Below are 21885 nucleotides of genomic sequence, written 5' to 3'. Positions count from 1 at the left end.
TCATAGAGATTACAATTTTGAAGAACGGACGGAATATTAACGAGATTAAAAAGAGGAGAGCTTAAATGAAAATTCACAGAGTAGCCTACATACATTAAAAATCTTGACTACACTGCAAAACAATTACATTGTGCTTGCGCCTAAAAGATGCTGGTTGCAGTGTAATATATTCAATGATTCCTGTTTTTTTTTTTCAATAAACGAGAACGAATGCTGGGTGCAGTCAACCCAGCACTTGAAAAACTTCGGTCAGAAGCGGCTGATGATGCTGGGATTAACATATATTTCAAACACAACAGAAAGTTTGGCAAAAATTCGTCTCGGGTAATTTGTAAAGACTATACATCCGATTGAGACGAATGTGATGCGATGTAGCAAGTGTTCTATTGAACAACGGTAATTTGATAAAGCGTTATAGTTTTAGGCCTATTCAACTGAAGCTATTATATTGGCCTGTCTATTCAGTAGGTAGGTAGGCAGTAGGTACATCATGTGTGCTGGTTGCTACAATATGAGCAACTCGATGAGAATGGTACCTTTATTTTGTCGTTCACTGAATGTTGCCTTAACGGGCCTGCCATAAAAAAACAAGACATGCAGAGTTATCTTAAAATATTGAATGTTGAAATATAGGCTATTTATAGAATGTTCCAAGAAGTGCATATTCTTGGTAGATACAGTGCCTTACAAATAACAAACCTCGTTTCTGAGTTATTTGTAGAAGTTGGAAAGACTAAAATTCTCCTTACTGAGGTAGGCCTATTGTATTGTTTAACGTACTTGTTTAACGTAGTGGGTTAAAGGTTAATTGAACTTATATCCTAGTCGTTTCAACAAATAATGTTTGCTGTGAAAAAGAAAAAGCCACAATGCAATTATTAGTTAGCTATAGGGAAATTTATTGCATTAGACAAAGTATATCTCGCAAGTGATGTTGGACCTTCATTTACTATATAATGAAGTGAAAATTTGAGCCATCGTCATAAAACTTTGCCGACCAATAACGTAGAACGTCCAACAAAACCACGGAAATCGTAAAATTTCGGAAAATACGAACAAGGGCAGGACGCGAAGTCGTTGCTGTCAAAGAACGCACTTTGGCTAGATATTAGGTTTTAGTGGACCTTTGAACATTTTACCGGTAACAATTTGTGACTCAATCCACTTCTAGAAGCATCTGCAAAATACTTTGGAAATGCTTTTGAAGCTTTGAGTGAGTTTCTTTATCATGCTATAGGAGTATAGGCAGGGTTGCCATCAGTCTCAACTCAAAAATAAGGACGACTAGAAAATCAACTAGGAATACCACCTTAAACAGTGTACAACAAGAGAAAGCAACCAATGTTCGTAAAAAAAACAAAAAAAAAACAAGACACTATCTGCATGTTCATAATTTTGGTATCTCTGTGGTACAAAATGGTATCGTAAGGTGACAAAATGCCCAAAATAAGGACAAAAGTGCCCACATCCGCACTAAAAATAAGGACGAAAGTGAAAATAAGGACATTTCTTAGAAATAAGGACAAACATATTTTCTAAGACACGGACCTTTAAAATAAGGACAAATCTTATAAATAAGGACGGTATGGCAACCCTGAGTATAGGTCTCTTGAAAACAGTTGCTATTTCATCGAGGTACAGCGAAAAAAAAAACACAAAAGAAATCGGCCAGATTTGGTAGGCGAGATGGCAGATCAAAATGGCAGAGGTGTTTGGCGACAAAAAAGTTGCTGAAAAGTTTAAAACCGTGTCTTTGTCGCACCAGACAATGGCAAGGAGAGTGACCAATTTAAGTCGACACGTTTCTTGTAAGTTGGAAATCTTAATAGGCAAATGCAGATATTTTTCAATTGCTTTGGATGAGAGTACGGATGTGAGTGATATTAGCCAATTGCTGATATTTGCTCGAATAGTAGACGAGGATTTTCTTGTTCACGAAGAATTGCTTGAAATTCATCCATTAAGTGGTGGGACTAAAGGTTCTGACATATATGCAGCTCTTGACTCTGTTGTTTCCGAGTATGGAGGTTTTAAAAAATGCTCTTGTATTGCAACGGATGGAGCAAAGGCCATGGTGGGAAACAAAACTGGTCTTGTCGGATTGCTGAAACAAAATGGAGTTGATTGCATAACGCTGCATTGCATAATTAATTCACCAAGAAGCACGTACTTTGCGGAAAACTTTTGAAAATGATGGACGTCATGCAAAGCGTTGTGAAGATGGTTAATCTAATAAGGGTAATAAAGCTCAACGGCATCGAAGATTCATGTCATTCTTGGACAGAGTCAATGCTGAATTCAGCGACCTTCCTCAATACACGAGTATCGGATGGTTGAGCGCTGGCAAAGTGTTAAAACATTTCTTTGGCCTGCGCAAAGAAATTCTTTCGTTTTTTGAGGAACAGCGCATGGAAAACACAGATGCGTTTCATATCAGCTTCATAGCAATGAATTTCTTAGCGGCTTGGCTTTTCTAACTGATATAACAAATCACTTGAATGTGCTAAATTTGAGTTTGCAGGGGAAATGGCAGAGCATTTCGAATTTAGTGGGACATGTAGAAGGTTTCCGCTCGAAATTGGGCTTGTTCAAGGACTGTTTGGAAAGAAACGATCTGACTCATTTTCCTGTTGCTCTGTCATCAAAGAAGAAAACCCAAGTGCCGATTTTACTCAATTCGAAAATACTATAGATTTGCTGATCGATGAATTTAGCAGCAGGTTTGCGGACTTTCGCAAGCTCAAGATGCCTCTTTCGCTATTCAACAATCCCATGAACGTGAGAGTTAGTACACAGCCACCAGAGCTTCAACTCGAAATATGTGAACTTCAGAACGATCCGTTTTTGCTTTCAAAGAAAATGGAAAATCCTGAAAGCTTTTGGAAGTTTGTCTCAAAGGAGAGGTTTCCCCTTTTAAAAGATGCTGCTATGAAGCTGTAATCTATGTTTGGAAGTACATACATTTGTGAATGTACGTTTTCAGCAATGAACAATATTAAAACAAAAAATCGAAATCAACTTGGAAACGAGGCTCTTCAGGCTTGCCTTCGCATGGCCACAACTACGATTCCCGTGGATACCAACGCTATTGTCGAGGAAGAAACTCGACCGCAGATGTCACATTGATCAGCATTTAATAGCTAAATTTTGAACTATTCTAATTTCAGTTTTAATAAACAAAGAGAACTTTTTTCAGTTCTAATATCAATGTCACAATGTTCTTCAGTCCTAATTTCAAATTTCTTCAGTTCTGATTTAAAAACATTGGCCCGCAGGATAAAATAATTTTCTGATTTTGGCCCGCTAAGAAAAGAAGTTGGACCACGCTGTTCTATCTAATACATCGTTTTTACATTTCTCTCTCTTTGGTGTCCGAAAAAAATTTGAACTTGACGTACAGAGACACAGTTAGGCTACAGTAGTTGTCGTCACGAAAAAATGAGTGTTCTTGAATAGTTTCCGTTGTAGAACAGATTTTCTTCTCAACTGCAGGAAAGCAGGTAAACCTATACAATGTTTTATATTATTATGTACCATTGAAACACTTCTTAATCACAATTGCAGCTTGTAAGCAAATTAGTTTTGAAACGTTATGTTCACCTTGACCCAACAAATGTCAAAGAAACGGCTTAAATTCTTTTTGGCGGTTTCACTGGGAATTAATGCTATATTGTTGTACAAAGTGGCGACGCAATCAGTGGATTCGGAAAAGAGGTTTGTAGTTTTCTCGCACAATTTAACCATATTACATGGTTTTATCTTTAATCTACATGTTTTCGAATAGGCTACAAAACTGTCACTCTGAATGCCTTTATCTGTCTGAAAGCCGAAGGATTGATCAGAGAAACTTGGAAGAGTTGATCTGCGCGCGGCACAATAAAGGTAAGACGGTAGATTATTAACATATAGGCCTACTTCGGAATAAGAGCGAGTCAATTACGACAGTTATGAAGGTATTCGATGTAAGGAGGACATCATATTAATGGTTATGAAATTATTCTTTCATTTATATGTATATAGTAAATGATGGAAGCATTAGAGTGAAAGATTCCTTTCGAAATGGTTATTGTTAGGGAGTGGTTAATTATGTGATATGACATAATTTTCAATAGCTTATAAAACTTTATTTATAGTTTTACCATGTAACGATGCAATAAAAACTATAGGATTAGGCGTTTTCGGTAAGTTTCAGACTACTGTATAGTTTATCATATACTGTACTATACCGAAAACTGCGCCATCTTTGTTATTTTGTACAGTGCTTCATTTCTGCCGCTTCAAATCAATGATTCAATTTATGGATATCAATTTTCTAAAAACAAATATGTACAAACTCAAAGGATATTTTTATACTTAGGATTTTTAGAGTTACTTTACTCGAGAAAAGTACTTGACTCGAGTACCAATTTTGTTGCACTGGAGTACTAGTTTTCGGGTACTCGGATGTACTCCATTGTTTTGTAAATACTTAAATTGTTATTCGTCTATCAAGTTTTCTGTCTAATTTGTTATGGCATGTTAATCTTTCTTAAATAGGTTTATCAATCCATAAGCTTAGCTGTTATTTCCGGAAATCTATCCAAAGTCTTTATTCACACCGTTACCCTTTTGATATTATATATGCCTAGTTTGTTTAAAGTTCCGATAAAGTCCACGTTTTTTATTATTTTTTAACTTTTTGCATTACCCGAATTTAGAACTTTTCATCACAACCACTGAACAAAAGTGAGCGTAGTTCAAACTTTGCTTAAGGAAAATACAATGGTAGTACAACTGGAAATAGAATCCAGTCCACAGTTGGCCTTTCGTAGTTTAACCCTGACGTGATGTGCGCTTAAAGCGAAGAAAAACTCACACACTATGTTCAAAGGCTATGATAAATGTGTTGTAATTTGTTTCCGTACGGGTCGAATTGGCTGACAAATATACGTATAGGAGTTCTGGTAAGGATTGTTTCATAAAATGTTTAATTTCAATGAATAGTACCAAAAAAAGGTAACGACTGAACAAATCCCAGACTGCCAAACGTTTTACAACTTGGACTGTATCACGTGCGGATGAGATTTTCCTGACGCTATAAAGTGCGAACCGTCATTACAAAAAGTCGAAATACACTGTATTAGATGTAATTAATAGTGAGACGTTGGCGCAAAAATATTGGCTGATATTTGGTGTGACAAACTTGCAAAGGCAGTTTGAAATTTTAGTAATTTTCATATAACATTAGTATGCTATAAACAAAGATACTTAATATACAAATAAATGTTAAGTTGCAATGAATTCGAATCTAATCACCACTCGCCGATAATAAAATCGAAACCTTACGTCGTATTACTTCACCCTTCCCATTCTTGCCGTGATTCATCTTAAACTTTGATACGGCGATGACGTCCTTTTTTATAAATCCACTAAATATTTCTCCTCGTGTCTTGCGTGTGCGTCATTCTTCATTTCACGCAATAGAATATCACCACTGTATTATGCACTGTATATTCATTCCTTAAAATTACTATAGGAATAGATGTACACGGAAGGAAAACTTTTGTTTATAAAAGAGTGTGTACGGCTTGTCTATCTACCGCACTTAAGATCGGAACACATTTTAGTTTCCTGACAACCATTGTTAAAATTACATCCAAAAATACTTATTTATTGGCAAATACTTGTTCGTTTTTAGACCAATTTATCTTTCGTGGAACTCGAAATTTAATTAAAGGAGCTTATTCAGAAGCATTACATTTGAAAGATTTTGCGAAGAAGTACTTTCGAAAAGATTTGGATCAAGCAACTAAAGCTGCCCTCGAGGAAGATTATTCTAGAAACTATCTTCCATTCAAGTATAATGCTATATATTCTTTGTTCAACACATTTCTTAATCAAATTCTTTATGTGATTATCGAGCTTTGTCGATTATGGTAGAGATCTCACATGGAAAATCGAATCTCTTGTTGATAACATCCATCGCGAATCTCGCAAAGACTTGACGATTCTTGGAGATCAAGTTCAAGAAAGAATTCGCAGATTGCAGGTGACTTGAAAATATTGTAAAAACGATACTTAAAAGTTTAAACCAAGCTAAAACGTCGCTTTTATATTTTTAAAGAATCCAAGCGACTGTAAAACGGCCAAAAAGTTGGTTTGCAAGTTTCCTTATTCTGGATTGGGATGTCAGCTTCACCACATTGGCAATTGTTTATTAGTTGCGTTGGGCACAAATCGTGTAATGCTGGTGAATTATAAGAATGTACGTTATCCTGGATTTGAGAAAGTTTTTCTTCCTCTAAGTGAAACTTGTTCCAGTGAAGATTTACCATTGTTAACTGTAGAATGGTTCGGAGGTAGGTTAATTGGCTTTAAACGAACAACTTTTGTATTCATTTTTGCGCATAATTTCTATATCAAAGTTGCATGTAACTTTGACCTTGCCCTTTTGCCTATGGACATAATTTAATAAAAGTGTTTTGTGATAATTGTTCTTTTGAAAACGATTGCCATTTAGAACTGCAGAAAAATTATGATGACATTCCAGTTATCAGCTTAAACCAGGAATCGGCCAAGGATGAAACGCTTTTCAGGGCATTTACCATTCCTAAGTCTTTGCAGGGTAAAAGTCATTGCTTTTGTCTAGGCCTTACAAACTTAGAATCTCAGAATATCGGTTGTTTAATGTAGGTCGTAGGAGATATTCCTATGACGCCACAAAGGCGTGGTTTATCGTCACAATTCAGATGTAGAAATTTATCGTCTTGATGCCTGCTTTCAGTTTCGTTCCGTTTTACAGAAAGCGTCGAAGTTCTTCACGATGACCCACATCTATGGTGGGTCGGACAAATCATGCGCTATGTGTTTAGACTTAGACCATGGATTGTGGACAAAGTGGAACAAATTACAGAAAAGCTTAACCTCACACATCCTTATGTGAGGTAAAGACAAAATTAATTTCACGATATTCAAAGATTTTTGTTTTGATCTTTTCACGGTTTCATAAGGCACCCATAATAACAACATCTACAACCATGAAATAATACAGTATTCGAGAGAAATAAATTCTTTATACATGTGATAAATGTTATATATTATGAATAACATCCATTGTAGTGTCCACGTTCGAAGAACAGACAAACTTGTCGAAGAGGCAAGAAAATGTGAAATTGAAGTATATATGGTTAGCTTATTTCTAATTATTAGTTTATTTCCTGCTAATTAAACCATATATAAATATTGCTCTTTTGTTTTGATGTATTATTGCTTTTCGACACATCCACTTCTTAGTCTTCAAGAACATGTTTCTCGCACGCTATAATTCTTCGAAAACCAACTATTACAGGAACATGTCATTGATTGGTATGACCGCCATGTGGGCAGCGTTGAGGGTGAAAGGGTCTATGTTGCAAGCGACGATCTGGCAAGTGCAATACCGGAAGCCCATAGCAAGTAAATCGCAACAATGGGTTGAAGTAAAGAGTTACAAGACCGTATAAGGGTCCAGTTCTATATAATAGGGGATTATTACGTCACAATTTTGTTTTCATTTATTTGACCCAAAGCCATAAATTTTCTCACAGTACAGTAGTTTTGGTCTTCGGCTAACGATGTAAGCCAATTGAACTTCTTTTACTGTAGATACCCAAGCTTCACATTTCTGTACCTTGCCGAAGATAAAAAGCCTCTGAAAGATATGACACAAACCGTTAAAGGGCGGGAAACTGAAGAAGAACTTGTTTCACTAGTTTGTGACTTAATGATTTTATCAAGAAGTGATTATTTTATCGGGACATACAGTTCTAATGTGAGAGTTTGTCAATTGGTTGTGGTGATCGACTGGCTGTGTATGAAAGATCTTTGAAGAAAATGCATTGAATGTGCTTTTAGACGCGAACAGATTTTTATTTTAATAGATTTGCTGGTGTCTTTTCTTTTACAGATCGGACGTCTTGTGGTGCAGCTCATGCATTCTGTCGATGATGCTACTTTCAAGACACGCTCTGTCGATCAGCAAATGTCTTTCCATCTTGGAATCCCTTTATATTACCGCTCAACCGAAGCTCATTTCGGCCATGAAGGGGAGCTTTCATTTAAGGCCGGAGAAAGAATTGTTCTTCAACCTTTTGTCGAATCTCCCGCGTACAAAGGGTTCGGAACAAACAGAGCCGGGCATTACGGTAGTTTTCCCATGTATAAGGTTGAAAAAATCTTGCCTCCAGTTCCATATGTTGCACTCAGTAACAAAGTTTGACTTTTGGTAATTGTGGAAACTGCATGCAACTACATGATTTCTATACACAGTTATCTAAAGAAGGAGCACCGGTCTTTATCTTTATCATCTTTATTATTTCGGAGCGCCATTGCCAAACGAAAGCTAACTAAAAATGATAAATAATTAATTAATGATGAAAATATTTAAAACGGTTAATCGCTTATTAAATTGGATTAATCAGGTTTTTAATACAAACCAATGAAATTATTGTGTTTTCTCATAAAACGGGCGGCATAATCTGTGCATTGTATGGAGGAAACTCAGTAAAAGATGCAGCGAAAGTAAACGCGACTGCCGAAAACAAAGGCAGAAATTCAAACTGTATCAAGAACTCAGACCTAAAACTGCACTACTTTTTTTTCAAGAAACTTTTATCAGTTCCGGTACTCGCTACATTTCAAGGTTTTCAGAAGTATGTTTATCAGAAGCTCATTTTAATTAAACCTTAGCGCCAAATTTAGCGTTCACTGTTCTGTTCCATCTGCAAATGTCTAATAAAGTTTAGATAAGTGCCGAACCCGAATGCTCGACATGAACGTCACCGTTTTAAAATTTTCTCACAAACCCGAGCTTTGCTTTTCGTTTTGCCCGAACGTTTTTTTGCGACCATAAAACAAAAACTAATAAATATTCCAATATGTGTCTAACAAATTTGACAACACGCCACGAAATATTTAGATGTTTAAGGACTTTTAAATTGTCACGTTGTAATTTACTGTTTTGTTATGTGATTCTTTGTTATATATTAAGTTTAACTTGTTTTCACGTTTTGTGGTTTGTATTTTTTCTGTACCTTTGTTTTGCAATGTTGCTGATGTTTTTCATTCCTTTCATGTAGCATTGTGAAGAAGTTTTGTTTGATTACATTTGTTACTCGCACCTTTTAATTACGTCGCCAGCTTCCCTCTCCTCGCTCCCCTACTAATTGCTGAATTCTTGCCGTGTTCCTGATACATACATTTAGCTATGTAATGGCAGTTCGGTTTTGAGTGTTGAGTGGCGAGGAGAATTTTAAAGAGTAATACTGTGAGTGTTCGTCATAAGTTAACGCCCTTTTTGTGAATTGTTTTTAAATACATCAAGTTCAAACAAATAGTACATAGCCTTAATACGTCACGCATATATAGGCGGAATTTTTCTGTTTTACTGTTTATTTATTGTTTTTTTCATTACAAAAAGTAAACGCAAGTAAGTTTTGTAAGTTTATGATCTTGTAAAATTCCTTTGTGAATTTTACAAGAATACGTATACCGTGGGTATACGCTTTGATCGTAGCCAACAGTAACCGATGAAGTTCTTCTGCCTTCACAAATCAGTTTCTTTCTTTGTTTAATGATGACGTCATAGGTTATGGGCTGGTACGAGCTCAACTAAGATCTCCATGATTTTTTTGGACGTCCTACGTAGGGCTTTAAAAAAATGTTTAAGCCAATCAGAAGACAGCATGGTTGGTGTTGTTTTCTAACCTGGAACTTATCCTTGCAGTTGGCGTGCTTCAATTTTCCACGTTGCCTGCAGATTTAGGCTTACAATTGGCATGAAAGTAGGTAAAATTAGGTTTTTTAGGCCAAAAATTGTAATGTCGATTTTGCATATCTTTTAAAAAGTTTGATTTGAATTGAAAAAAGTTGATCAAAGATTTTATTGCATTTTTTGGCGTTTGACGCATCCCGAAAGTCGCAAGGAATGAGGTCAACTATGTCTTGACCTGGCTTAAGCTGTGTCGTGGCCACTACAGAGACAAAATTTCACATACAGCAGGATTCGCGTTACACAAACTACCGATAAAGTACCGAACTACTTTATTGAAACAGTACTGAATACCGATACCGTTGGTACATTTTTTGCCAAGTACCGGTACCTTTTTAGTACCGACTGTCGACCCCTGGGTGTTGGGTATACGTAAGATAAATAATTTAATTAGTTTCAGGTGGAGTTTATGTTTGGTTTAGTTAGAACTTTAGATCATGTAGGACAAGGCGGCAAACTCGTCTTATCTAGATTTTGACTATTCATTTTGAAAACTTGCGATTTGCTTTGTACTTAGTTGTTGCATCTTACTTAAAGATGAGATGATATAAAATCACGCTTTTTAATGTTTATTTTAGATGTAATGTGTGTTATTTTGCTTTTCTGAAACCAGCATAGTGACAGCTGAAGGAAACTACATTGATGTAGAGGATGTATAGCAAAATAATATTTTGTGACCTAAGCTACTTTTGTTTGATTCTGTCACAAACGATTGCTGCTTGACGCTTTACGCCTCATTGCCTTTGACTGCAACTCCAATTGGTGGCCTAAAATAAATCACCCGTGTCGCGTTTGCAATACTTCCGGCCACGACATGCAGGCTCGAAGTGAGGATCCAGCTATTTGGAAGGGTTTTATGGTTTGTGTTTGTTGAAATTTTTCGCAAGTATTTTATTGTGACCAGCAATTAAGTCCAGTGCTGAATTATGGTTTTATTAATATTGTAGACCGGTTTTAACCACAAACAAAACAACGGCGTTTTTATTGAATAAAGTTGGACTACTCTGAGTGGGGCCGTCAAAGTGTTAAGAACGAGTGCAATGTCAGAGTGCTGGGCGTCTTGTAACCAGTATTTTCCTTTTGAATGGCCCTCAATGCGTGGCCGCCACATCGGTGTCTAACCATTTTTATCGCAGTTTCATATGTTTTTAGGAGGTTTAAAACCATTGTAAGGCAACAGTTAAATTTACAAGTTTGAAATTGAACGTTTTTAATTGAGCTGGCAGATTTGAACGTCGGAAAAAGGCTAATACTCTTACCATGTTTCTAAGCTTTTAACAAATTGCTTTGCTTTCTGTTAGAAATATTCAACCAAAATGTGGCAGTAGATCCACCTTGATCTAATTCTGAAATATGGAAACAAATGTACTTAAACTTTTTCTGGCGCTTTCATTCGGTTTGAATGTTACATTTTTTTACAACTTCGTGATGTTTCCATATTGTTCTGAGAAAAGGTTTGTTGTCCTAATTGCACATTGCATCAATATCAGTATTGGGTTGTTTTATTGTATGTATTCATGTATTTAAATCTGTCTATTTTGAATAGTCCACAAGCAAGTCTCTCCAAAAGCCAGGATCGGGGCATAAAATTGCAAGCACCTTCGCCAATGAAAATCAACAAAGAACAACGTAAAGGTGCTTTATGCAAATATAATATCTACTGATAAGACGAGCAAATCAGAGATGAAACCGGGCCGATGGTTTGGCCCGAACCCGAACGTTTAAGTCCAAACCGGACATTTACTTTTTCTACCTGATTTAGGCCTGACAAAGTTAAATTTACCTAAAGAGTCAAAAATGTGGTTTAAAATGAAACAAAGTTTACATGTTTTCTTGAAACGTGGCTCTTTCTTCTCAGCCGTATAGAGTTTCCTCAACTTCCACTGTAAACTCACAACATGTAACTTCTTCTTGAACTCCTTATTTGTAATTTTATCCTTCCGCGTTATTCCTGAGGAAAAATTATTCCTTTCTTCCGTCTAACGATAACCCTTCTACCTTCTACAACCACATCACCATCTTCTTGTACTCTAAGAAGCCAAATACTTAAACGTTGGTACCACCACTTCTAGCGGCTTGAAAGTGTTAAACTCTGTCGACAGCGCCCAGATATTTAAACAAAATGTGTGTTAAGTTTCAGAATATCCATTTGGACTTTTGAAAAGACCACAATTTAGCTAATCTACTAAATGCTAACATTTATAGCTAATACTTGACTAATGTAGCTGCTGATGTAGGCCTATAAGCCTAACGGTTATAATCTACGTACTCATTACCAAAATGTATTTCGTACAACTTCGTCAGCTAATATAACTAATGGACTGATACTACAATGTAGCTAGTAAGTAGGCCTACCAGAATGTTGTAAGTTAAAAAATGTTTCAAGTATACCAAAATTTCAAAGCTGTTGTAAATAATGTAGTTAATAATAATTAATGCACCTAATGTAGTTAAGCTACAAAAATGACACAATTATTGTTAGCTGCATTTGCTGCATTAGTTGCATTGCCAACATTTTAGTATACACCGGAAACGTTTTACATGTAGGTCTAATGCGTACCTACGTTTTGTTTCGTTCACTTTGCCACTCATAGCGTAGGGATATTTCTATAAAAAATCCAGCGGATACATGGGAAAAATAACGTTCAGAATTCATGTTGTAAATCCTTCGTAATCCCTTGATTTGTCACGATGTCCCCCAATTTCGCAGGTCGTGCGACTGTTTAATACCTATTGTATTGTAGGATTTTATCTTTGCATTATTTTATTCCTTGTTAGCCGATCAAAAATATTTCTTTCTTCAGATCAATGTTTACTTCGAAAAAGAAACTTAATTAGAGGAGCTTATTCGGAGGCACTACAAGTAAGAGAGTTTGTGAGGAAATATTTTCGTAAAGATTTGAATTTGACGACGAAATCTGCCTTGCAAGAAGATTATTCTAAAAATTATCTTCCATTCAGGTAATTAGAAAGTATTAAAGTATTTTGTCTCAAAACCTTTTCACAAAAATACCTTTTAATAATAGTTTAACCATATGTAGCGACATCGTACGAAAACTTAAGTTTCTCGTTGATGACATCCATCGTGAATCTCGCAATGACTTGACAATTCTTGGAGATCAAGTTCAAGAAAGGATTCGCAAATTGCAGGTGACCTTATAATGCCATACCGGACAAACAGTAGCCTAATGCTAAAGCGCGGACTTTTGTTTGGGTAGAATCCAAGCGACTGTAAAACGGCTAAAAAGTTAATTTGCAAGTTTCCCCATTGTGGTTTCGGATGTCAGCTTCACTACATCGGCAGATGCTTGCTAGTTGCGCTGGGCACAAATCGTTTAATGTTGGTGAAATATAAAAGTGTACACTACAAAGGATTTGAAAAAGTTTTTTTTCCGTTAACTGATGCTTGTTCAATGGAAGAATTGCCCAAGCACGCTGAGGAATGGAATGGAGGTATGATGCCCAAATAAACGACCATTTTGCGTAATCTGCAAACTAAGATGATTGTTTTCTTATTTATATTTAAACAGTCTGAAGCAACGAATTGGCAATATGAAGCCTAATAAAATTTAGTTTAACCTGATATACGTATGCTAAGGTGCTACATGTTAACTGCTTTAACAGTAAAACAATCAAAGGTCGAAATTCAATTAAATTAACTCGGTCCAGTTTCATTTATCTAATTATTTGCGTTTAGATATAAACATGTGACTTAGTTTTTGAAACACTTAAAACAATTTTTGACATTTAGAATTGCTGACAAATTATCACAACATTCCTGTGGTTAGCTTAAGCTACCACAAGAGGTATCTCCACACTCGTTTTAAAGCGTTTGCGATTCCACATAATTTGGAAGGTAAATTGTTTTCAATTTTTAATAGAGCTGTTTCAAAAAGCTTTTGTTGGTGGCGTCACAAGTATTTTTTTATTGTGCTATATTAATTAGACATCAAAATGGATCAGTTGACTTTGTTTTTGGGTTTGTTTGTTTGTTTTGGTATTATTAAGAAAAAATCAAAGTTCTTCACGACGACCCCAATTCGTGGTGGATTGGACAAATAATGCGCTACGTTTTTAGACCTAAGCCTTGGGTCACGGACAAAGTGCAGCAAATTAAAAGAAAACTAAATCTTACTCGTCCTTATGTAAGGTAGCGTACTTTCAAATATGTCAACTGTAAACCAAGTACTTTTTCGTTTTACTTTCTACGATATATAATGTTTCGTCACCATTAAACATAACATTTAACCAGCAGCCAATTTCAGGAAATTTTTTTATTAACTTTGATGCAGTAATGTCTTCCCTGCAGTATTCACGTTCGAAGAACAGACAAACTACATCGCGAGGCGAGATATTTTAACATTGAGGAATATATGGTTAGTGAAGTCCTTTTTTCCTTTTTTGATTACTGTGAATACAACTTGCTTTTTGGTTTTGACAAAGAGTTAATCATTTTTGTTTGCTAATGACTTGAAGCCAAATGTTTTTGTTGGCTGCTGTAACTATTTGAAAACAAATTATTGCAGCAACACATTGTCAACTGGTACGAACGAGACGAAGAACACGCTCGCAGTTAAACGAGAAAAGTGTATGTTGCGAGCGACGATCTGGCGAATGTAATACCGGATGCTCGTAGCAAGTAAATATAGGCCTACACAAATAATTGGCCTAATGTCGTCATTGTGCTTTGCTTCAGCACTTTACACGTTTGACCAACAAGTCTAATTTGTAATAGGTACCCTGATTACGAATTTTTGTATCATGCTGCCCATGAAGACAAGCCTTTAAAAAGTATGACACAAATCGTTCAAGATCGCGAAGAAGAGGCCGAACTTATTTCATTAGTTTGTGACTTAATGATTTTATCACAAAGTGACTATTTCGTCGGAACATACAGTTCTAATGTAAGTTCTTGGCAGCCTAATTTGCTGCGTTTGTCTTTCACAAAACTTTGTGGAATACCTTTTTTAACCCTTTATAAGTTGTTAGCAAAAGAGTTCGTGAGGTTTTACTGGAATGTTTGTTTGAAAGTCCATTTGGTCTATCCGTCTTTTCTTTTTCGGTTACAGATCGGCCGTCTTGTTACGCAGCTCATGCATTCGTCAGGTGATGCTACTTTTAGGTCACGCTCCATTGATTATCGAATGTTTTATTACGCGGGACTTCCCTTAACGTATCGGGCAACTGAAAATTTTTCCGGTGAAAAGGAGGATCTTTTTTTCTCGGCTGGAGAGATGATTGTCCTTAACGCCATGAAAGAATGTCCCTTGTACAAAGGGATCGGTAGAAACGAAGCTGGCAGTCACGGCAGCTTCCCCATGCACAAGGTTGAAAAAATATTCACAACTGCGCAATATCTAGCGTTAAATGACACATTCTAAAGAGCGTGTTTTGGTTTCTTTTTGTGTAAATGACATTCACTCTAACGTTGGCCACGTAATGGCATCCACACTAGATTAAACCAATACGAGATTGCACCCACACGGAATCAAAAGCGGTTTTAGTGCTAGGGAGCCGAGGTACTTGTTTCTTGCAGACCCAATGCCCGAACGTGTGCAATTACTTGCGGGTATAATTCCTCGTGGGTGCAATCACTATGGAACCCACACGAACAGTGATAGCGCCTACACGGAACGTATGTTTTATCTTGGCATTCTTGCAATTCTCTAGAGCAGTGGTTCTTTACCTTTCCAATCCCATGTACTCTTATGCTTAAACATATTGGCGTCTGAGCAACCTATGAAACAGGTGCGTATGATGAAAAAGCAAACGCTTTTGTAGAGTATTGTGATTAATTAAGAGAAATGATTATGAAAACACAACACAAATGTTTTGCGAAAATCACAACACTTTGCTCGAAGAAACAAAACACAAATGGTTATATAATGTGACTTCTATTGTGTTTTTAAGGGTTAATATTGCTGGAAACAATTCTCACGCCATTTGCAACTACAACTAATTATACCGTGTTTATGGTAAATAGTTTTAGTACAGTGGGATTCGGTTAATGCAACCGTTTTTAAGTACCGTTTTTACTTGGTTGTAAGCCGCCCTAGTTTAAAAAATTACGTAATTTAGTGCCTACAAATTAATATAAGCTGCTTTTGATTGTAAGTTGCGCAGTATGTGTAGTAATTGTGTTGAAACTAAAATACGGTAAACCATTTTAGATCATTAGCGTCTATTACAGAAAACTAGAACTGTGTTATTTAAATTCCAATAAAAATCAGGATCCGGTTTAAATAACCTTAATGATAACTTATCACAACGTTGTTGAATCTGAATCGTCATATAGAATGTGATCAGCCATTCTCTTCATATAAAAGGCTAAAGCTGAATTGCTAAATTAAAAGAGCGCTAAATTAAAAGAACTAATTAAGGTTTGACTGTTTAACGGAAAAATCAAATGATTTTACAGGTAGGAATGAAAACAGCTTTAAGAATTTGTTTGTTTGTTTTGTTTATGGAAATAGACATTTACTCGAACACAATCCGCCGCTTCTATTCTTTTCTAAATGCAGTTTTTGAAAGCGGCTTCTAATTACAGACGCCTATACTGTTTTACTATAATGAATTTATTTGGAAAGTGTACCGGGTGCACTAAACCTACTATGCTGTTAATCCTGATGATCAGTAGATATACGCTCACTTCTTCGAGTCTATATGCAGTTGGTTATTTTGTCAAATTTCAATGAGTCGAGTTTGCATGTCATAAAATGTTCAATCAACTTAGCAATGTAGGATGGTAAATCAAGAATTCTATTTCCATTGTTTGCGGATTCGTAACAACTTTACAGACGTAGTCGATGCAATGACTTGTTAAGAGTTTAAAAAAAGTCGTTTTGTGAAGGTTTTCCAGAATTACAAAGCTATGTTTTTAATGACTGGTCACACATATGTGTAATGGAGCCTCCATTTAATTGATTTTCTGCAGTTCAGAAGTCCCAATTTAAACCCCCCCTTGCTTTCATGTTTGATTCTTTTTGCTTCTAACTATAAAGCACAACGATTTTTTAACACAAAGCCCAATAATAGTTACGATAAATTCCCACCCCAGTTTGTACAAGTTTCCGTTTCGAATCCCTGCCCCAGCGCTGACGTAAACCGACAAAACTCCCAATGTCGTAGCGTGCGACAAAAGTCAATAAAGTAGAAACTTACCCACATTCTTATAAAAGTATTTTAAGAATCATGCCCACTAGTAAGGTCAAAAGGTAAATATCTACCTGGTGGTTGTGTAGCTCACCGTGGCGCCGAGAAAACCTCAGCAAACAACAAACCAAAGGCTCCCGGTTCAAAGTCCGAAGCCTGCAAATTCAGTTCTAACTTGGAGCGCAAATAACTTCATTAGACATTTTCTCATCGATTTGAACAGTAGGCTTTCTTTAAAAAACTAACTTGATGGTTATATATCTTTTTAACTTTATTGGTGGATATCGTTGCATAGCCTGAGCAGAGCTACAGAGTTTTGAGCTTCCACATATTTGTGAACGCACTTACCCTATTCGGTTACAACACCAACATGTTTTGATAGGATCTTCGCGATGTTTCGCAGCTGTGTAAGATTTCAATGAAACCATAGAAAGCGAATAATGACTCCGTTACAAATTAATGATCAGTGCGACAGATAGCCAGGATAAATAAAAGAAATGACTTGTTTTAATTTTAAGTAAGGCCTGTCGTAAGCAGGTAGGCTTGTATGTTTATTGATGAGTTTAAGTGTTTTGATAAAATTGCTGGACGTCCTTTACTAATGTACCGTGGCTTTCCATGTACGGTACGAGTCCGTATTTTAAATTTTTTGTTTCAAAGTTGACGCCTTTTATGTCTAATCATCAGGTAGAATTCAAGAAAGTGAATTTTTTGGTAGGTTTCAGAGCGTCTAATTAATTTAGATAAATATTTCATTTGTGCGGCCTTACACTTTTTCTAGTTTAGCTTCTCTGTCTATATCTGCATTTTTCCAAGCCCACTAGCTTTGTAGCCACGAGAATTCCATGATGTAATGACGCGGTTGAAGTAAGTTCAGCTTTATCTGGAAAATAACGATACTTTATCAGCTAATTTATTTAGTTTTACCTGAATGTCAGTTGTTTTCCAATCACAAATAAACAATTTATAAAAGTGCAGTTACCCAAAAACATAATGTAAACGCCTAAATTTACAAGATGTGTCAGCGACTGTCGACAAGTTCTTCTTTTATATAGCCCTAATTTTTTGGCTTAGAAGGGCATTTGTTAAAATCGAACTGAAGCTGTGATGAAAACAATCCCGAAATTGTTGTTGGTGGTTTCATTGTGTGTGAATATCATGTTCATATACAACTACGTTAAACAATACAATAGGCCTACATCAGTAAGAAGAATTTTAGTCTTTCCAACTTCTACAAATAACTCAAAAACGAGGTTTGTTATTTGTATTGCACTGTATCTACCAAGAATATGCGCTTCTTGGAACATTCTATAAATATATTTTAACATTCTATATTCTAAGATCACTCTGCATGTCTTGTTTTTTTTATGGCAGGCCCGTTAAGGCAACATTCAGTGAAAGACAAAATAAAGGTAATATTCTCATCGAGTTGCTCTTATTCCACCAACCAGCTTACATGATGGTTAACCCACTGAATAGACTGGCCAATAACAGCTTCAGTTGAATAAGTCTATAACTATAACGCTATGTCAAATTACTGTTGTTGAATAGAACACTTGCTACATCGTATCACATTCGTCTCAATCGGATTTATAGTCTTTACAAATTACATGAGATGAATTTTTGCCAAACGTTCTGTTCTTTTGTCAGATCAATTCACCTTTCAAGGGGCAAGAAGTTTAATTGTGGGAGCTTATTCAGAAGCATTGCAAGTGAAAGAGTTTGCGAGGAAATATTTCAGCAAAGATTTAGACTTGACAACAAAATCTGCCCTCGAAGAAGATTATTCTAGAAACTATCTTCCATTCAAGTAACGATCGTTGAAGCAATGTTTTTTTAGTTCAGTTTTTCATGTTCAAATCCACAATGGCATTTGTGGATTATTATATAGAGATCTCACGCGAAAAATCCAAGCTCTTGTTGATGCCATTTATAGCCAATCCCATGATAACTTGACGATTCTTGGAGATCTAGTTCAAAAAAGGATTCAAAAATTGCAGGTAAATTTATGATAATGCTATAGGCTACACTGGCTACAGCACAAAGAATTATGTAAACCGGTTTGCAGTTGATTACAGCAGTTTCCTGGTGACCAATTCAAAATGTAAAGCTAATTATCAATTAGTTGGCTACTTTAAGTTATTGATTGAAAAGGAATTACTGTACCGGGGTACATTTTTACTACCGATGTCGGTACCAAATATCTGTATCGAAATATTTTATCGAGACATTTTATTCGGTTCCGATACTAAAGTGATTATTTCAAGATTTTGAGAAGAATATGGTTTTTAAAAGTCGTATTAATCCAAACAAAAAGTCATCATAAAATCAAAAGTATTAATTAAAACTTTAATTTAATTTAATTAATTTTTGCGTTTGTTATTCTTTTTCATTTTACTAAAACAGTATCTAACAAAGACGCAAAGAGTGAATTCACATAATTTGCAAACTTCAGTAGCGTATATCGTGGCCGTAATAGCCCAGCAGAAAAACTACACTTGCAACGGGATCAGCTGTACAAAAAATGCCGTTAGAGAGTACCGACAAAGACAAAGTACCGAACCGCTTTTTCGAAATAGTACCGAATACCGGAACCGTCAGTATAATTTTTGCCAAGTACCAGCGCCGACGATACTTTAAAAGTACCGACTACTCAACGAGAGCCAAGGGACTTGTTTAGTTAGCTATTCGCAGTTTAAGTCTGTTACTTGGTAAAGAGCTTATAGTTGTAAAAATCATTATTCAAAATAAATTAATAATATTAACAATATTATTAACAAAAGCAATAACTTTGAATAAGTCCAAACAAATGCAATTAAATTTGAAAGTTCATACGAAGTAAAATAAACTCACATAAATTCAAAAAATTCTTACAAGGTTTACAAAAGAAGTGTGCTTTCGTGTCAAATAATTTGTTTGTACAAAAATATTTAAATTCAATTAATTTTTTTTATTTTGTGTGAATATATTTAAATTTAAAATGTATGACTTTCTATGAATTCATGTTGACTTTTTTTAAATTTGTATAAACGGTTTTAGGTTTGTATCAATTTATTCAAAACTACAGTACTTAGTAGTACAATCTACTTACTTCACGCAGATATAATTTAAAACAGACAAATGAGCTGCTTTTTGTTTGGATAGAATCCAAGCGATTGTAAAACGGCTAAAAAGTTGATTTGCAAGTTTCCTCGTTGCGGTTTGGGATGTCAGTTCCACCACATCGGCAATTGCTTGTTAGTTGCGTTGGGCACCAATCGTGTAAGGCTGGTGAATAATAAGAATGTGCACTACAAGGGAATTGAGAAAGTTTTTCTTCCTCTAAGTAAAACTTGTTCTAGTGAAGATATATCAATGAAGGTGGTGGAATGGTTAGGTGGTAGACCTAGGCCTAAAACCAATATTAAACGTATATTTTTTTCTATGTTTTCCAATATCTAACCATCCGTCCTCCTTGTCGTGTATTTTAAACTGATCTGTTCCTTTATTCCTGGGCCTCTGTCAGGATGAAGGAAACATATTTTTAGGTAGGCTTATTTATCCTACAATTTGTGCATCGTAGAATCGCAGCTGAAATATGAAGACATTGCCGTAGTTAGTTTAGACGCGGGATCAGCTGAATATGAAACTTTATTCAAAGCTTTTACAAAGCTTTATTCAAATTCTTTATACATGTGAGAAATGTTATATATTATGAATAACATCCATTGTAGTGTCCACGTTCGAAGAACAGACAAACTTGTCGAAGAGGCAAGAAAATGTGAAATTGAAGTATATATGGTTAGCTTATTTCTAATTATTAGTTTATTTTCTGCTAATTAAACCATATATAAATATTGCTTTTTTGTTTTGATGTATTATTGCTTTTCGACACATCCACTTCTTAGTCTTCAAGAACATGTTTCTCGCACGCTATAATTCTTCGAAAACCAACTATTCCAGGAACATGTCATTGATTGGTATGACCGCCATGTGGGCAGCGTTGAGGGTGAAAGGGTCTATGTTGCAAGCGACGATCTGGCAAGTGTAATACCGGAAGCCCATAGCAAGTAAATCGCAACAATGGGTTGAAGTAAAGAGTTACAAGACCGTATAAGGATCCAGTTCTATATAATAGGGGATTATTACGTCACAATTTTGTTTTCATTTATTTGACCCAAAGCCATAAATTTTCTCACAGTACAGTAGTTTTGGTGTTCGGCTAACGATGTAAGCCAATTGAACTTCTTTTACTGTAGATACCCAAGCTTCACATTTCTGTACCTTGCCGAAGATAAAAAGCCTCTGAAAGATATGACACAAACCGTTAAAGGGCGGGAAACTGAAGAAGAACTTGTTTCACTAGTTTGTGACTTAATGATTTTATCAAGAAGTGATTATTTTATCGGGACATACAGTTCTAATGTGAGAGTTTGTCAATTGGTTGTGGTGATCGACTGGCTGTGTATGAAAGATCTTTGAAGAAAATGCATTGAATGTGCTTTTAGACGCGAACAGATTTTTATTTTAATAGATTTGCTGGTGTCTTTTCTTTTACAGATCGGACGTCTTGTGGTGCAGCTCATGCATTCTGTCGATGATGCTACTTTCAAGACACGCTCTGTCGATCAGCAAATGTCTTTCCGACTTGGAATCCCTTTATACTACCGCTCAACCGAAGCTCATTTCGGCCAGGAAGGGGAGCTTTCATTTAACGCCGGAGAAAGAATTGTTCTTCAACCTTTTGTCGAATCTCCCGCGTACAAAGGGTTCGGAACAAACAGAGCCGGGCATTACGGTAGTTTTCCCATGTATAAGGTTGAAAAAATCTTGCCTCCAGTTCCATATCTTGCACTCAGTAACAAAGTTTGACTTTTGGTAATTGTGGAAACTGCATGCAACTGCATGATTTCTATATACAGTTATCTAAAGAATGAGCACCGATCTTTATCTTTATCATCTTTATT

General features: G+C 35.9%; 4 protein-coding genes across 9 annotated transcripts; all 4 read left to right on the top strand.

Moving 5' to 3' along the window:
• The first annotated feature begins 1699 nt into the window (after positions 1-1699).
• On the top strand, positions 1700-2188 carry LOC143470711 (protein FAM200A-like). The gene has a single exon (XM_076968978.1). It carries the CDS (start codon positions 1700-1702, stop codon positions 2186-2188), a length of 489 nt encoding a protein of 162 aa, XP_076825093.1.
• A 1380-nt stretch (positions 2189-3568) lies between these two features.
• Positions 3569-9439, top strand: LOC143470480 (alpha-(1,6)-fucosyltransferase-like). Its single transcript, XM_076968645.1, has 11 exons — positions 3569-3714; positions 3785-3882; positions 5678-5837; positions 5920-6028; positions 6104-6338; positions 6500-6604; positions 6782-6923; positions 7099-7165; positions 7328-7434; positions 7624-7789; positions 7925-9439. Exons 1-11 carry the CDS (start codon positions 3593-3595, stop codon positions 8234-8236), a joined length of 1623 nt encoding a protein of 540 aa, XP_076824760.1. The 5' UTR covers positions 3569-3592; the 3' UTR covers positions 8237-9439.
• Positions 9440-10404: 965 nt separating this feature from the next.
• On the top strand, positions 10405-16660 carry LOC143470478 (alpha-(1,6)-fucosyltransferase-like). Of its 6 annotated transcripts, none has more exons than XM_076968640.1 (12): positions 10405-10646; positions 11089-11241; positions 11334-11422; positions 12592-12748; positions 12829-12937; positions 13006-13240; positions 13539-13643; positions 13796-13937; positions 14080-14163; positions 14314-14426; positions 14523-14691; positions 14857-16659. In XM_076968640.1, exons 2-10 carry the CDS (start codon positions 11141-11143, stop codon positions 14405-14407), a joined length of 1116 nt encoding a protein of 371 aa, XP_076824755.1. In that variant the 5' UTR covers positions 10405-10646; positions 11089-11140; the 3' UTR covers positions 14408-14426; positions 14523-14691; positions 14857-16659. The 6 variants fall into 6 exon arrangements, with proteins under 6 accessions (XP_076824755.1, XP_076824759.1, XP_076824758.1 ...); XM_076968641.1 differs by lacking the exon at positions 10405-10646 and having other exon boundaries at positions 10722-11241; positions 14857-15535; positions 15698-16660; XM_076968639.1 differs by lacking the exon at positions 10405-10646 and having other exon boundaries at positions 10722-11241.
• LOC143470710 (alpha-(1,6)-fucosyltransferase-like) lies at positions 14581-21790 on the top strand. Its single transcript, XM_076968977.1, has 8 exons — positions 14581-14691; positions 15065-15114; positions 18314-18351; positions 18590-18749; positions 18831-18939; positions 20882-20988; positions 21178-21343; positions 21479-21790. Exons 1-8 carry the CDS (start codon positions 14581-14583, stop codon positions 21788-21790), a joined length of 1053 nt encoding a protein of 350 aa, XP_076825092.1.
• The last annotated feature ends 95 nt before the right edge of the window (positions 21791-21885 follow it).

The sequence above is a fragment of the Clavelina lepadiformis genome, chromosome 9 (genome assembly GCF_947623445.1).
Source record: "Clavelina lepadiformis chromosome 9, kaClaLepa1.1, whole genome shotgun sequence".
NCBI classification, from domain to species: domain Eukaryota; kingdom Metazoa; phylum Chordata; class Ascidiacea; order Aplousobranchia; family Clavelinidae; genus Clavelina; species Clavelina lepadiformis.
This window is presented reverse-complemented; position numbering and strand designations above follow the sequence as displayed.